The following is an 18498-nucleotide window of genomic DNA, read 5'->3' on the forward strand; positions in this document are numbered from 1 at the left end:
GGCTCGCAACCGTGGCTAGTACAGTTGATGAAAAATAGGAGAGGCACATTTACCTGAAAGAGGCACGGCACCCGTTGCTTGCCAACCTGGTTGCTCGCCCAGCACGCCACCGTGCCGTAGTCCATTTCCGTCGCTGGTGTATAGTTTAACCTGGATCCGTGGTACTGCTGGTACTCCTTCAGGCTTTCGGCAACGGACGGTGTCCCGAGCGCTGGCACGTGAGAGTAACGGGTATGAGGTACCTCCATCAGTTCTCCAGAATTATTGAATGTCCAGTGGAAGGTCAACGGCGCTGGGTGACTCTCAACGGAACAAACCAACGACACGGTTTCCTGCTTCAAGGCGCCGACAACCACCTCGCTTCTACCCTCCTTGCATACTGGGATATCTGCGAACATGCATTGCAATTCATTCCATTACCGTTCCTTCACCATGTTTCAAGGAAAGAGTAATATTAATAAAATAGTACCGTTCGAGTAGTAATAATTGTTTCTTTCGAAGTGGTCAATTTGCTTGTGAAAATTAAAATAAAAAAAAAAATAAAGCTTATAAAAGGGTTAATTGCGCAACCCTTTGTATCTAATGTATGAAATGTAACGTATATTTTCACGGATAAATATAATCGATAATTCTTTTCATAAATAGTGTAAATGTAAAAAGGGAACAGAAGGATAAATCGACACGAAGTTGGAGTTTAATATTGTTAAACGCGCATTCCAAATCCGAAGCCGTAGAGTGAACCATAAACTGAACGGTCGCTCGGATCCAATTGACCTAACACGAGGGTAAGTCAGACGGTGTGGCCGGTTGTGGTTGTAGCTACTGTTCCGAACGTCTACGCATATATATCACTATTGCAATTTACCGAAATGGAGTAGAACCTGATGCTAACTGAGTAAATTACCTGTCATTATTCAACTCTGACACGCTGCCGAGTAATAACTCTAGACGAAGTAATCGTATTTGCATCTTAGTTTCGTCTAATTATGTCGGAAGTCTCCAAGCTTCGACAATGCTTGAGTTGTCCTACGTTTCTTCGTAATAAAATTTCTTCATCCTTCTTTACTTCAACGATTATTAAGTCCTCCACGTAATTTATTGCAATGGTGTTTGCTCTAGATGGAACTTTAGATATCGAGAGACATGTTTATGACAAGAAATCTTGCACATTTGCTATTAAAGTTCGATACTCTTACAATATTCCCAAGAAACAAACGATATTAATTCATCGTATAACATGTAAACAAGAATTGTTTAAAATCCATTGCAAGCATGCACATCTAGCAGAAGTTTCGTTAGGAAGAAATTCCATCCAACTGCAAGATTTAAGAGAGTCTAATCTTCGAATGTAATTCGATGTGTCTAAACGAAACAAGAAGGTCGATAGCTTTTTGCTCGCGGTACATTAAATCGATCGGCTAATAGGAAATACCCTTGACATCGGCATATCCAATAGGCCACGGCATACGGAAATTCCAAATGGCACGGGAGGTGATTTACAGCGGAAGCATCAGATCACGAGATGGCTCCGTTTCAATCTGATGCGTTTGATGCACTGCCGAATTAATTAGTAATACGAGAAGTCGGAGATATTAGCCTCGTGACGGCAAACGTCAATGTATCACCAAGAACATGTTTGTCGATCGGTAAGTCAATATATGCGAGTACTCGTTAGCACGCATTCTATCGTCTTACGAGGTTCACTGGGGAAATTCACGCAACGGTGAAAGAGACGCGAGCGACGACTGTGTAAAGGACGATTAACATATTTAGATGAATGTACTTCGGTAAGTCATTATCAGCAGTTCCGGGGTTTCTAGGTCCTGGGATCTCTACGCCCTACGCTTTCTAGGTTTTGAGATCTGTAGGCTCTGCAATTTATAGGCCGCGAGGTCTCCAAGTCCTGAGATATGTAGATCTTGCAATTCGTAGGCCCTGAAATCTTTAGATATCGAGATCTGTAGGTCCTGATATCTCTCAATCCTAAGATTTCTAGTTTCTGAAACCTTTAAATTTTGAGATCTCTAGATCCTAAGATTTCTAGATTCTGAAACCTTTAAGTCCTGAGATCTGCAGGCCTTAGACCCGAATATATTAGGATTTATAAATTCTCTGATATTTAAAATTTCTAAATTCTGGGACTCCTAGATCTTTAAATTCTAAAGATTCTAAGACCCTGAATTTCTGGAATACTCTTATGTAAACATTCGCAATTAAGCTCAACTCTATTTTACATGTGAAATAGAAACCCCGCAGCTACTGTTTGTTTAGTTACTACCTATTGATTCATCCCGATATATGGAACACGTTTCCCTTTGTCCGTGTCCCATAAACGAGGAATAAAACAGACGATGCGTGTATCGTCATCGATTCGACTACCATGACCGCTTCTATTGTCTTAGGAATTTCCATCGTTTTCGTATTCGCTAACCGTGATGACCTGTGACAATACTGTTTCGCTGCTTCGGATCGGTGTTTTCTCCAAACACAATGCATTTTCGTAGCTCCGGTGAGTTTCATAAACATTGAAACGTACTTCTCTCCGAACCACGTATTTTCCTACGGTGACGAGACCCGCGGTGTTCTTTAAAACATGACTAAACACGAACTTCCTATCCAAGCGCGTTGAAAAGTGTGTGTACTGTGTAAGGAAGAGTGTTTCGTCGCATACACAGATTAGAGAGTTCTAGGAGTACCGCATGGAATATTATATACATATATAGAAAACAGAGGACACGAGCAGCGTGAGAAGCAGTTCCCTGGCTAGGACGAAGGGAATTAACAACGCAACAAAAGGGCAGGTTTATCAGAATCTAAAGCATTAAACGACACACGAGGCATATATCACACGAAATTATCCAGGAATTAAACCAGTGGAGAATTATAAGTATTGATTTCAATTATTAAATGGCAACTTAGAAAAAATACACAACGATAGATTTAAATATCCAGTGACTTCATTTCTCTTTATTCTCTCAAGTTTTTCATTTTTACCACAATGGAATTAGGACTGGTACTTAGGTAGTAACTTGTGTGCTTCAACAGCATGTTTTTAGAGAGTTGTATGAGTTCACATCCTGCAGAAGTTGCAAGGACATGTGTAATTTTGGCGAGTGGCGCCCGAAGGATTGGTCCTGCACCTGTGGGTTAGTGAAGGCTATCACTTTGCTTTAGGCAAATGCATACGCTCAATTAATTAAACGTAGTATATGGATGTCTCTATATGTTGTCATACCTGTTATTAGTTTGATTAGAAATAAATTTAATTTTCATTATTATATTTATCAGTCTAGAATGGCTCAAATATCCTGTAATATGCTTTTGAACGTAGAAAGGGAGCTATGATGCAACTGAAAAGATTTCATGAAAAATGGTATTCGTGAAAATGATTCATAATATTTTATCCATCTGGCAATGCACAGCGCGTTTGAAGACTTCAATTTTCTTAACAAGATTAATACTCTCAGATTTCTTACACGCGTCAGACTTTACACTGGGCAAAGGAAAGCAAAACTGGAATGAAGGTAATTAAAACAGATTAACTTTTTTATAAGATTGCCAATTCATATGATTACTGAAGGTGTACAGAAACAGTAAAATCAACTGTACTTTTAACTGAAAATTTTACTGAGTGATTTTTAATTACATGCATTAAGAGCATCAACAAATTAAGAAATGTTCACAAATTAGGAAATCCACAGTTCTTGGAAAAATCTTCTCGTCAGTAACAGGTACTTATGCAGAGAACCTTGCATTACTTTTCCAATTTTATGTTGAGTGAAGTGAGATAGTGGTTTCTGACTATTCTACTGTTTAATAACGTAACGAAATAGAAAATATTAAACTTCGTGTCTTTCTTTGACCCTGGTACAATCGGTTACCCTAGTCGTGACAATACCCTCGATTATCGCAACAGTCTTAGACCCAGTTGTCCCGCAATAATCGAGACTCTACTCCCCTGAAACCACACCTACAGCTTCTGATAACACCCCCATAGCGCCGCAGAAATTCTTAGCACCATCTGAGGATGAAGACGTAGCAATCTTCGAAATTGTTGAGTGACTCGGCTTTGGACCAATGTCAACACTGCATGGGGGAGGAACGAGGGTTAAAACATTACGATGGTTTCGCGGTTCCCTTTAGTTCTGCGCATCCCCCGTCGCCCTCTGGCCTAGCTTAGCACATTGCCAGGCTGCGTTCACCTACACATGAATATTCAGCCGCGCTTTACATACATTGAATATGCATCGCAGTCCTTCCTTCCCTCTTAGGTCATTTACAAGATGCAGATACGCCGGGCCACCGCCACGGGTACCAACCCATTCTAATAGAATAACTCGCGCTGTATGTTTTACAGAAAACTATCCATCCCATCCGCGGTCCTCGGCATACATTCCTCCCCGTCGGACCTCTCGCGCTGATTTTCCAGCAACGCACCGAAGCAACCCTCGAGCCCGATTCCCGCTAGGCGTACTCTGTTGCCACTTGCCATCGATTAAGTAATTATCGAGGACTCGAGGCGAGAGCTGGCAAATTAGAGAATTGGTCCGGGAATATCAACCCCGAACTGCGATTCTATTCGCGACCTCTTCCGTTGTTCTTGTGATTGACGAGTGCCAGGCCAAGGGGGACCCGTGATTAGACCAACGAGCCGCCTTTGTGCTCCTCGAATTCATTTTTCTCCAAAGTGTTGTGCGACGGAAACGAAGTTTCTTTCTTGGTCGTTATCTAGCGCGGGATGTCGATCGATTAATTAAAAGTCAGTTTGGCTTTGATTATTTATTAAGCATTGAGCGATTTCTGACTTGAGGTTTAGACGAGGGTTGATCCATATCGTTTCATATTCGAGAATTTTATTTATAGAAGAACGTTATAGGTAAACATTTTTTGGTAAGTTTTGATGAGATGAATTTTTAATATTCGAAGAGAATTGTGGAGGCTAACAGGTAAGAGAATGTCATATTTTATTTTCGAACAGTGTTTGAAAAAATTGGTGTATGCTGAAATACGATTTATGTTTACTCACACTTTATTTGGAGCTCTACAGGATTACTGGCAGACTTCCCCTCGCTATTGGCAGCAAGACAAGTGTAATTACCGGCAGAGTATCGAGTTATGCCTTGAAGAATCAGAGAAAGATCGCTGAGGAGAATACCCGCTGTGGCATTGTTCTTTAACTCTTTACCCTGGAACAAACAACGATAATATTATGTTACACTATGATACTTACTTAGATATTTGACACGAAGCATCAAATGCTACTTTTGTGTTTGAGTTTGTCTAATTTTTTTAAATACCTTTACACTTGTAAATCATTATATTCAGCTAAAGAATTTTTAATTGAATAATTGCTTTCGACGAAAACACAAAGAAGTTTCAATAATTATCATGTTAAAATAGTGAGAATAACGAAACATTATGTTTAGTTATTGAGATACAGTTTTCCATCAAACTGTCACATTAATTTTATCATTTCTAAAATTTCATTTACTGTGACTTGTCAAAATAATAGCGTGACTAGTATGGGTTAAATACATTTTTGAACCAGGAGAGCTTGTACACTTTCGGATTAGCCCTGACGGAGCAATCGAAGTATACATCATCCCCCTCTTTGATATTGTTCGGATTCAAGTTCGTGCCCATCTTGAGAGTCACCACCGGCTTGTACTGCACGTCCAACCGCCACTTGTCTTCCAACTCACTATCACGAATCAAAGGATTCTCGGCTCGGCACGTCAGATATTTGCCATCGTCGTCGATGCTTGGCACGAAACTCAGGACACTGAGGGTTTCATTATTCTCCAGCTCGTACTGCCAACAAAACATAATCCCACCATCAGTTATCGTCACGCAAATATTTCAATTTACACGTGTATATTTAATGTTGAATTGAATTGAATAATACTGAAAATAATAATGGCTCGTAGTATCATCAACCGAAAATATCAAATTAAATGCCAAGTTGTTTGGAGGAAAAAAAGTCGGCCCATAGAGGGTTAACATACTGAAAAAGTTCTATTCACAAGCCAACGATTCGACATCCATCGATTTCTTTAGCGAGCGTTAACATAGATACACCAGAATTTACATTGACTCTATAATCTTTCCTCTGCTCTCACGTTAACATTCGCCTTGACTTGTTACCACAGTTGAGAAACGCACGACACGCCGACCAAACAGCAACCCTAATTAAGCAAACACTTTACACAAATCACGACTATCGCCGACAGAATCGCGATTATGCGCGGATCGGTAGAACAGCGTAGCCGAGATTGACGCGTTTCAATTGCTCGAAACCAATCATGTTGTTGACAACTAGTTTTAAACGTGAATACAATACGCGACACGTCAATGCTCTTCGCGGAGCAAACCTCGTCAACCATCGCTATAGTAGAGCGAACATCGTTCCAGAAGACGGATGTCGCCCATCAGCCCTGTACAGACAATGTCGTTCCTGTCAGACAAATGTCGCCAATCACCTGTGTGGAGCGTACGCTGCTCGCGTAAAGCCAACATCAATAGTCATTCCCAATAAAGCGTGCGTCGCTCCGCTATTAGGCAAATGCTGTCTGATCGGTGAGATCAACAAGAAGTCGTCCTCGCGACTCGAGCTGATCGCCGTTAAAGGATCACATGAACGTCGCGGATATCAAAGGATTAGCGACCAGGACTGGCTGTTACCAAGGACAACAAAAAAGGGGAAACACGAAGACAAAGAAATGGAAGAAGGATAAAGAACTTAGTCAAGACTATGAGAATGGAATATGATTTACGCGGCGGATCGAATAAATGGGATTATCCAAATATATATTTAGGTGATCCCATTTATGCGGCTCACCTGGCTTCAGGTATTTATGGATATGCCAGAGGCGTTAAAAACTGCTCGGAGATACAGAGAAAATAATAAAAAAGAAATTCCTCTTCAGGTCATATTTTAGGAGACTTAAATGTGAGCAGAATCTCACTGCAGAAATTGATTAACTCCACTTTTTGAAAAGCTTAAATTTAAGTGTCAAAGCACTTGGTGTAATCACAACCGTGATATTTCCGGCGATATTAACGCGACACTAAAAAATAGCCTCGCTTCGGGAGTGTGTGCCAAATTTTCGTCGACCTTCCTGTAATTGTTCCTTCGTGTCGGACGGAACAGAGGGCGAGCAGATTCGTCACAGGCGCGACGAAACTAGCCGATCAATTTGTCACGTGTTTAATATGAAAATCAATTCGGAGGTCATGCGTATTGCTACGGAAGAGGGACGAGAAAATAAACGGACGAAAAGAGATTAACGATTTTTCGGGATTCATGATGCACCGGCGTGGAATTGAGGGAAACCGTGGCGCGATGGGTATGAAGAGACGACGGGGGTTCGGTGACTATCGCTCCCACCCTTCGTGCTTTCTGTTTCTCTTTATCGCACTCTCTAACCTTCCGTTTCCGCGATGCCATTTTAATGATAACGCCACCAGGCATGCATATCGTGGAAGCCAGCGTATCCGGATCGGTATCGCGGATACGATGAATGGAAGTAACGGTTCGTCAGGATGAATGTCGCGTCATGAGTCCCACTTCGACTTTCTGTTTCTTTCTCTCCTCGTTCACTCGTCTCTTTGGCACGGTTCTTTCTCCGTCGTTCACTTTTCGTCCCACTTGTCGTGCTGGTGGTTCCTCTATCGCAGAGGTGCACAACTTAAATGTTGCTGGCGACCGAGCCAGCTGTAGGAAGAAAGGGTGGATTTTTTTTAAGGAAAAATGAAATTCGTGTATAGCAGTCTATGAGTAAGGGAAACATGCGAAAGGAAAATCATTTGCAGTATTGAACGATGGGTACCAGAAAATATTACGTTTAAATCAAATAAATTAGTATTTATTTTTCTATTTCATTTGAAACTACGAGATTTCAAATAAATTTTCGTTACGTTTTTATCATGTATTTAAGGATGAATTATTTGTATGAATTTACATGAAACATTCCTAAAGTTTGACCAATATTTCGACCTAATTAGAGAGGTATGCGTTCAACAGAGTCTTCTGTCTCGTTAAAATCAGGCCATGGGTCACATTAAATAATTTGGGTCACATGTGGCTCGTGTGTTGCGCATCCCTGCTGTCACGTCGCACCCCGCTGTAAGCTTCGTTGCATATAGCGCTTTCGCTTGGTTGCGACGCGATCGAATTTCCCGATAAAGCTCTCCGGACAGTCCAACAGTGCCGTCGATATATCCTGCAGGGAGATTGTATACGGACCACCGTCGCGATTACGCCCGTGGATGTGTGCAGAAGCTGAAACTTATCCACGCAGAAATTGCGCGGCTCTCTTCCGCATAGGAGTACAAAATAAATCAGATCGTTCATAGCCCGCTTCATAACGTTCTGATCCTTTTAGGGCGCACCGGAATGTTTGGCCGTAGCTCCGCGTGTATTCATCAATTCTTCCATTCGCCGCCAGTCAAGCTGCCTCGAATACGAGGGGGTTCAATTATATTGATCTCAACCGCGTTTCTAGTTTGCGTATCGATTCGCGCCCGTCCGCGCGGAAGAAGAAAACTCTCGTGTGATGCCTCAACGGTTTTCTTTTCGAGCTTTAAGCGTCTTACGTGTTTCGTTCCGATTGAATACTTCCGTTGCTGTTTGCGTTTAGAAGGGAAATTTTACGTGAGAAGTTTTACAATGCTTGGGAAAGAGATCCCAGGGTACGTTTCCATGGAATTATGGTGGTTTCGGTTAGGTGGAATTGAACGTAAGATTTCGAGATTCGTTTGCATTTCTCGCGTGACTTTTTATTAGATTGCTTGGAATTTACTTGAAATATAAAATAAAATATCAACAATTACGTAAAGGTAATACACACCTTGTGTATTACTACAAATTTTGTCAAAATCATAGCGAAATCGTAAATACATTGTTCATTATACGTGCATATTGATTAATAATGTAAATTTTTTTAAATATAAAATGGAAATATTAGCGACGGAAATGATATTAGAGTTAACGAGAGTGTCAGAGAGTGTCAGAATCATATTGGAGTCTACTTTAGTTAGCCGTTAAATGCAGTTATCATATTACTATTATTATTTAAATGAGATTCCTTCCTTTTGGCTGTCAGTCAGTCTAAAATGTCTACATTACTTTTAAATTCAATTTATTAACCTTTTCGATGATAAAATCGTCGGCATTAACTGCGTTCGATACTGGGAGTGCAAAAAGCTTTTTTTTTTTTCAAAGTTTTTAATTCAATTAAACTTGAAGAGAGATTCGAGGTACTCCTAATGAAAAAGTCACTCTGTATTTTAAATAACCAGTTCGTTCAGTGTACAGGAATGTTGTTACCGAATAAAGTCAATAATATACGTTTTCATAATAATGAATTTAAATTCTAATGATATCGTATTGTTCAACTCCTCTGAAAATAGTAAACACATATACTTTAAAGTTGATAACAAAAATAAATATATATTTGAGAATTAATGCCATACAATATATATCGTTGTATGTATAATAACGAATCATTTTATTCCTTAAAACCGAGATAAAATAATTTCCGAATTTCATTTGCTAACAAAGGCACCATCACCATAAACTTTGATGCTTCAAATTGTTACCAAAGTTGAGAAACACGCGATATTGCGTAAACTTCTTCCGAAGTGAAAAAAACAAAAATAGTCGAAGCGTAACTTTTCGAAGGCGAAGATTGCCTCTAAAAATACAAACCACCGTCTTCCCTTTCCTACAAATCGCCTTCCCCTAATCGAAATCGATGGAATCTTTTGCACGAATCCTACTTTTCTCGAATCTTCCTTATTTTGTCGTGTTTTCACAAAAAGCGAGATAAGATTCCAAGTTACCACGGAAGTTGAAGAGGAGGAGGCGTTGCCAACTTCGAAACGTCGGAGACCGTTTCACCTTTTCGAAAGCCCGACGATTACGAAGACGAAGTTAACCGGCGTCGCGACGATCCGGAAAACCGTTTCGATATGGCGGCAGTGGAAGCAGCGTCGCGAGTGAAAACAGGAAGGTAAGATCTTCCGTAACTTATCGAGAAGACCGGAAGACGAGGGGCGAGGTAAGTCGCCAGTTGATTCGTTCGTGAGCTCGTGTACTTCCTCCGTCAATACGCAAGAAAGTGTCAGACGCCGAACGAAACTGGGACGAAAGAGGCGAGGAAGCCAGACCGGTTGGAGTAGAAACGAAATAACTTCGTTACTTCAACTACCTTGCGAATCGACGCGAATTTCGAAAACCAGCAGGAAGTCGAGAATTTTCTTTGGAATCGAAGGGCGAACCGCAGTGGCGTTTATCGTTTACCCTTTCACTGCGAAGAAAAACTTCTTCGAAAATTAAGGAGCAATTGTCTCGGTGGAAATTGTTTCGAACGCGTACTTCCCTCGATACTTTTTAATTCGCAATTAGATATTAATAAACAATTATGGATTTTTGACTGTCGATGGATCGATAGGCATCGATAGATCCTATTATGCATCTGTACGAATTAACATGCATAGATAAACTGTGATTTTCATCCGTGCTCGTAATTGGTACTTTGGATAAATTCCATCCGATGAAACTTACGTTCTGCGCCATTTTCTCAATCTCCTGGTTCCCCATCCACCAAGTAATTACCACTTTAGGTCTGGAACCCTTCGTCCTGCACTCCACGTTGTAGTTCTTCTCGGGGGATACTCGAGGCTCCTTTGTCAAAATCTGTACGACCAGTGGCTTTACTGGAAAAAGAAACGGAGAATCGGGATTCGTATAACTTTGATAAGAAACACCAAACCATTACACACTCTTTAAATATTTTATCAACAGTTTTATTTCATTTTTTCTGTCCTTGTGGAATACTAATATACATTTCTCAACCATTTGTTGTCAATTAATTTTCATTTCTGATATAATTTGTGCGTGATAATTTCGAAAATGATAAAAATAATTGAATCACTCATTGCAGTTTCACAAAGTATAATAAATTGTTAAACTTTATATTTTAATAACCTAATTTATAGTTCCGGTTATCTAGTTACCCAGTTACACTGCAATTTATAGTACATCCCATAATTCAGATATTAAGGCCACTTTTTGTTTCGTTTTCACTGTGTGCCACGCGTGTCCGGAGGGGCAAGACCGTCTCATAATTCATACACCATATGTGCTACAGTATCTTTTTCTTCAATTTTTACGCCGTACACACAGCACGTTTCGTACATAATTTCTTCTCGAACTAAAATACCATGTATGATTTCTCTCGGGTATCGTTCTTCATACAGTTCTTTTCATTTCCTGATTTCATTGTACTTATAACGTATTATTTTTCACTTAACCTAAATTCACTAATTCGTTTTATGAAAGAGGAAATGACACTCTTATAGATTCATAAATAACGTTTAATATTATTCTGCGATTTACTCTAAACATTCTTTAAATATTCTACTTTTGCTTGTATTCGTATATTACAGAACTACACCTTTAGAGGAAATTCATCCATTTTTTAAGCAGCTTGAATTTTCGAAATACTCAGAAATGCTCGGAAGAAACATCTTGCGGCGGATTCGTCAGATTTTCCAGAGAAATCTGTACCTATACCAGGGTGTCCTAAGCGTGCAACCCCTCAGCCCCGAGTCGTAAAATAATTTGGCGCGAGAGAGGAATAATAGACGAGGGAGTGGCGTGAACGAGGCGCTAGCGTGTGTATTAAAATCTCGTAAGAACTCCCAACTCGTCGTGGATCGTTATAAAGCGCATTATATACCCAACTTTCACCTACTTGCAAAAACAAATTCTCTCTCTCTGAACAACTTAACTTTAACTAACTTATGTGAGCACCGCTACTTCCGAACTTATCCTCTTTGCTCCGTCGTTCGTGAAAACTGCAAATTATTCTGGTGAAGCTTCGCTCCGTTTTCGTCGCGCGGATAACGCGGACAGCTCCGAGCGACTATAGAACAGGAATGTCTAATTTAGCATGGAACTACGAAAAACGTTTACCGAATGACGACCTGTTGCTAAAACGTCCTGTGCATCTATAAATTGTTCACTCTTCGTGATGGTACGAAATATTTGGAGCTCCACTCTTTCTTCACCTTTCAGACGAATTGGTATCCGATAATCGTAAGTCCGATAGTTCTAAAATAGCATTTAACCTAAAATCTACAATACCTAATGTTTCTTTAGGTTTAATTTGGAGCTCGAAGTGTCAATAAAATGATTGTCGGCGTGGTAATGATGACTTTATTCTCAAATCTAGATAGCTTAGAATGCATGGCAATAGAATGCTAATAAACATCTGGAGTTGCTGGTAGATACCAGTAAAAAAGGCCTCGAGTGCAAAGGGTTAATTGGGAAGACTGAAATAAGTTTCAGAACAATTCAGCGGCTATAGCTTCCAGATTACAAAAGGACAGTTTCGAACTCCAAAGAAAGCTGACACATAAGTAACGATGTCCTGTAAAGCAATTTAGTGACAACGAGGCGAGCATGGATAAATAACGAGTTGAAGAAAGCGATAAAAATCGTGGTAGCCCATAGTTAAACGAAGAACTAGTCAGAATTGTTACTCAACATACCAGCTTTATACAAATGGAGACGATTTGCGTCGGAACAAAGGGAATATTTAAAAAGTCAATGGAAAGATGGAAGCCTGCGACAAAGGGAATCGCTAATGAAACCAATCAGGTTAAGTAGTCGAGGTGCTACTATAAGATGATTGGTTGGCTACCGTGAGAAAGTTTCAAGCCACAGGTACTTACGAGTTATGTTGTATGAAGGAAGTGTATGGAGGGTATTTGTCCACGAGTGAGCATTAAATTAGGAACTTTGGGACGGAGGGATTCTATAGGTACAAAATAAAAAATAAACCATCAAAGATGACAAAATTAACGATTCATTTTATCGGTTTTAAATCAGCTTTAGGGGTTGTTACGGTCACCCTGGATCAATTCCAACAGATCACCATCCCATTTCATTAGTAGCCAAGGTGGATTCCTCTAAAGAAATAAATTCCAGATGCTTCGTCGCCATAAAACGGTAGGACCGTTTAAGTACATAGTAGTCGTTAAACAAGTTCTAGTGCATAAACACTGCGATTGCAAAACTTTATAGCTACAAGAGACCGTATAATGTGAGCGTAAAGCTGGCCTAAGCGTACGACTCTTCAACACCGACAACAAATTGTAAACCTGGTACATGCTAGTCGTAATATAGGAGTAAATGAATCGCCACCATGTTAGATACACTCAATAAATGTTTCATTCGGTATAAATCGAACCGAGTGATCGTTTGTGTGGCGAAGATCAATTACCAGTGGAGTACGTGCCCGAATGCATTCCAGGAATTCACGTGGAATTCCACGCGTGAGGATACAGACGCCAGTGTGCGATGTGTCTGTGTGTTGGGTGAAGAACAAGTAAAGCTCTGATCAATGCTAAATAGTCACTCAAGGCCAAGGTTGGTCTATTCCCAAATAGTCACTCAAGGCCAAGGTTTTATCGACTTCCTTTTTCTCATTTAACTCTAGTTTTATAAATACGACTGCACTGCTGGAGCTGATAACTACAGTTTCTCCTGCCTTGTAACGACGTTTATTCTGAAAATTCTTTATTTTTTCCGGTGAATTCCAACGCGACGACATCAAGGGATAAACCCGTCCGATAAAGTAACAACATAACTCCAGTGACTCGGAAGCGCAATGAAAAATACTTCGCGATAGGATACTCGTCTCGTTGATTCCTTGAATCCTGCGCGAACGAACGAGTATCGCGCGAAAGCGGCCCAACGATTCCCGGGAACAACGGCCGCGAACAACGACGGCCCTAAACTTTGTTTACACGTGCAGAAATAACGCGGAGAAGTTACAGGAATGAAACGAAAATCTCGAGACTGGCTGATGTACGAATTTCGCGAGAGCCACGGTTGCCTAGGAGCAGGTTTAAGGAGACTCTTTCGGGACGTTTACGGCCCCGTAAACAAGCGAGAGAGGGTTGAAGAACCCCGCTACCGCATTACGTGGAGGAACCTCTTCAAATCCTGTCGGCACGGTAAGGCGATAAATCTCAATTATTTAATTTCTTCGCCGTGGGGAGGCTGCAGTACAACGGCGAATACACTAGACAGTTCGAGCAAATGACGCTTCGCGTAAAAGCTTGGGACAGATTGAAAGAACACAGGACCTATGCTCCGGCAGAGAGTATTGGCTATTTAATTTGCGATGAAATTATCCGAGGAAAATAAGAAGGAAACCTTTTCAAATATTATAGACTTCTCACAAAGAATATAGTTGGAAATGATATTTTATACGTCATACAGTTTATGAGAGAGTTTATTTGAATCCATTTGTGTATAATTTCCCTCTAAAATTATCATGAAAAGTATACGAAATCAATTGTTCTTTAATCGTCGTAAAATACGGTCGCTGGTGTCAAGCAAGATTTATCGTGCACAGACGTTTTACAGCAATTACGTCTACTTATGACGTGCAACTTTCTACGGCCAGCAACGGAGAATATTGAACTTCCTGTTAACGCCATTATTTATGCGTTGGCTACGGAAATTCATAGGTTAGAACGTGTACATCTGTCACTGTAACTGGATATGTATAGTGCCTGTCCATTTCCATCAGCCATGTATCTTGGAACGTCTATTGATTGCAATTATTGCTCGCAGTATTGGACTGCTTTAATTACACAGAAGAAGATACATGAGATGACCTAAACTCGATAGGTTCCACATTGCAGTCAATCTTCGTTAATAAGGATTATATCAAATAAACAGTGTACCACATATATAAGAAAAGAATTTTTAATGCATAAATGGATTTTAACTATATTTTAAGAACGACATGTAGCCACATTAATCATTAATGTGAAATGAAAGTCGTTCCTAAAACAAATTATACTCTCTATTTAATATATGTAGTTACCTGATTATTGAAATACGAGAACGTTTATTTAAATACAGGATCTAAAAATACGTCTTTATGATGAAAATTTAAATCATCCCAGAAGGAACTCTTGACCTTTTTATTAATAAGTGAATCGATTTTACTACAAGACAGTAAGACACATATTTGCTGGCATACTCTACACTACAATGTTTCTTTGCATTTCTTACATCTCCCAAACGAGAATCTAAAGAATATTTTTACCGTGGCGAAAGGAGACGATTTCATCGATATCCTCAATAGTCTCAAAGAAAGGTTGCAACATATTAAGTGGAACCTTTTACACGAACTTTTTAAAATATTCAATACCGAGCGATGAAATTATTTGAATAGGTAATTCGCCGAGCAGTGCGTTGCATATAAAACAGCTAAAAGTAAGCAAGATTTAAATTGAGGCACTGAACCCTTCTCAAAATCTGATTACAAGTGTTTCTCCTATTTCCATAACTTTAGGACGATTCAAAGAATTATTTGCATTATCTTCATCGAGCAAGAAGGATCTGAAGATACTACTTTCAATTCGTATTCCCTTGTACTCTTTAATAAATTTAAATATCCTCCTCCCATTATCAGTTTTACTCTAAGTGTAACGCTCGAGTGAAACGTTCAAAAATACCCCTCAGTCCTACAGTCCAAACCAGAACCACCCCTTAATGCCCCACGCGACGATCCACATTTCCCGTTCTGCTTCCATCGAGGTGTGTTCCACGTTATAAATCGTCCCGGGGCACTTCAGCCGCGGCCACTCGGTTCACCGTTCCTTCGGCGAAATTTAATAACGATCGGGACCGAAAACAAGAGCCCGGTAGTATCCACTACGGTCTGTAATACCACGTTGCCCATCGCGCGGTCTGCCTCGTAAATTCCAGCGCACGCTTATGCGCCGCCGCAACCAGTCACTCGTACAACCCCTAATTGCCATTAGCCGTAGCCACTTCTCTGAAATTGGTTCCTCCGTTCCGTTTCGTGGCTACGGTGTGCACTGTGCACCGATACGGTGATCCGTCTTGACTCTTCTCTCCCCCGAACCCCCCGTCAACCCTTTCATCCGGCGCTCAACGGATACCTATATCCGCGTTTCTAAGGATCTTGATTCCCGGAAATGGACGATCCCTTGTACACTAAACGGAATTTCCCACGACTTGTAACGAGGGAAAGCTATTAGAACGTTGATTTCGAACGGCACGACCGAGGCGTTGCGTTTCCGTGACCGGATGGAAATTGTTTACCATTGTTGGTTACTCACGGGATCCGTAAAAACTATTGGATTGATGCATAATTATCCGGTGTTCTTTTCTTTTCATTTTTTCACTGAAACTTTCTGAACCTTCGCTAAACTTTCGCTGAAAGTTACACGGAGCCGTACCGGGGTTAAAATATTTTTCAAATTTGATTGTTACGAAAATATTTATAATCTCTTCCCTCTCCTTTTATTTTTTATGTGTACCAATTAATACTCTGCCTTTGTCGACTGAATTCAATATTCGACATCTCGATTATTTCGAACACTAATCTCCTTAGTTTTCCACGCGAATTCATTCATGGTATTTGCGATCACTTCTGTTGTTTTAAATCGAAAATTAATTTTGAACAACTATCAAATCACAGCAATTTAGGAAGCTCCTCTTTATTTATTGTACTTTCTGATTTATTTTGTATGCTACCGAATAGAGTCACCAACTGAGTACGCAGTCAGAGTAATTGGTCTGGGGAATATGTCAAAAGGGTTTCCTAATTATGGAGCACGATCAGAATCACAAAGCCGTGCACCGGGCGCATATTCCAACGGAATACGGTCGACCTAGGGTTTCTTTCGTCGGATTTTTCCTCCGCTTGATCGCACAGAATAGAGTCGATTCTTTTTTGCTCCTCGAAAGGCAGGAAGGCGTGATCACGATCCAACGACACGCGATGCTTCGTGTGCCAAACGATACACTCTCTGGTTCCAGCTTTGCCGTTCTTATCGAACCTTGATACATGTTTCTGACATGTTTCGCACGAAACGAACCTCTGCGATTTTTCGTCTATAATTTCTTTAACGTCTGTGTCTAATTGAAAATAAAAATCATCACCATTTAATCTACGTTTACGTACAATCTCATAATAAACCCATTATTTCTGATTGAAAATAAAAATCTTCTCCTTTTTTTTAACTTTCATCCACGTGCAATTTTCTCGATGCGATATTTCATTTTCGTTTTGAAATTCAATACATGTTGTCAATTTATTTATTTTGAGGTACATGCAATTTGCTGATGGTTTCTACATCGTATCTTCTAACGTTAAATATTACTTGTAGCATCGCGTTTCAAATCGAATGAAAAATCAAAACTTTCTCTCTTTGATCTCGCTTTATTTACTTTGAAATATGTTTAATTTTCTGATGGTCACGAAAAATTTAATTGAAAACGTACATTTCTCCCGAAATATGAAGAACCAGAGGTGATATTCATGACACGTGTCTTTTCTAAATTAACCGATTCAGCTATGAATAATATTTCTTTTTTCTCGGTACATCCACGCGAGGATTCGCCCAATGGTACTATTAATTGCAACGCGTGAGCGTCATTCGCGTTACATGAATTATTGACTGGCGATAGTATTTCAATCGTTTACCCAGATATATGCTAAACCATCGCGATCAGGAATTAATACCCACACAGTTAACACCGCGCGAGCTACCTTAATGTTTCCATGCGCGCTTATCGTGGCATTATCGTTTTCTGTTCCAATAATTCCCTACGAATCGACTCCCCCGATGCACCCCGTTGCGCGGCCGTCAAACCCTCGCTTCGCGATCACGCATTTGTTTTCAGAACATTGAATGACCACTTCCACCCTTCGAAACCGACTTTATGCTGACCCGATTCGCAAAACCGATAAAAGGCGAGCTGCGGTGACCCGAACGGGGACGTAAAGACCCGAGTTGTCGGACGTGCATCGACCTTTTAAACCTTGAATTAAACATGCGTCTAGTTAAGACGGCGTACTTCAATCCCGAAGTGCTGAAATGAATGATTGAAGACATCTTCGAAGTTTAGGGCTTCTTGTTACCGAATCCGGCGGGTCTCGGAGCTGAGATTAATCCAGTTGGAAATTCAATCTCGTCCGTTTCGAGCTTTTATCGCGTGATCGTGTACTATGGTGTTCGAAGAAAGACACTCGTCCGATTAAACTAAAATCTGTTTAATTTAAAATTCCTAAAGTTCGTTTAACAATATTCATGCAGTAACGTTAAATTTACGTTCGATTTTTAAGTACATTCACAATGATTTTATTTAATAGATTAAAGGCGAGAATGCTACGCAGGCATCTGAACAAATTTTTGGTTATTACAGACAAAATGCTCTATCAAAATTTTGATGTCAAAGATGCTGTAATGGACCAATCACAGAACGATGCAATGAAATCATGCAAATGGTTGAGAAACGCCACGAACTTTTTCGAATAACCAATGTATTAGATAGATTCTAACAATAATAACATTTTTCCCGTATTTCCTAACTGTCCCTTCCTTCTCCCTATGATGGCCACGCCACGTCGCTCTGTGCCAGCGAGTGATCGTTTC

General features: G+C 40.2%; 1 protein-coding gene across 2 annotated transcripts in view; it reads right to left on the reverse strand.

Moving 5' to 3' along the window:
- LOC128894400 (synaptogenesis protein syg-2-like) overlaps window positions 1-18498 on the reverse strand; it is a 138473-nt gene that overhangs the window by 23712 nt on the left and 96263 nt on the right. For both annotated transcript variants that reach the window (XM_054156113.1, XM_054156114.1), the window contains exons 5-8: window positions 10568-10719; window positions 5536-5811; window positions 5027-5186; window positions 54-388 (exon numbers count right to left, since the gene is read on the reverse strand). In XM_054156113.1, coding sequence (XP_054012088.1) covers window positions 54-388; window positions 5027-5186; window positions 5536-5811; window positions 10568-10719 — 923 coding nt within the window. The remainder of the gene's footprint in view (window positions 1-53; window positions 389-5026; window positions 5187-5535; window positions 5812-10567; window positions 10720-18498) is intronic.

The sequence above is a fragment of the Hylaeus anthracinus genome, unplaced genomic scaffold (genome assembly GCF_026225885.1).
Source record: "Hylaeus anthracinus isolate JK02 unplaced genomic scaffold, UHH_iyHylAnth1.0_haploid 3, whole genome shotgun sequence".
Taxonomy (NCBI): Eukaryota; Metazoa; Arthropoda; class Insecta; order Hymenoptera; family Colletidae; genus Hylaeus; species Hylaeus anthracinus.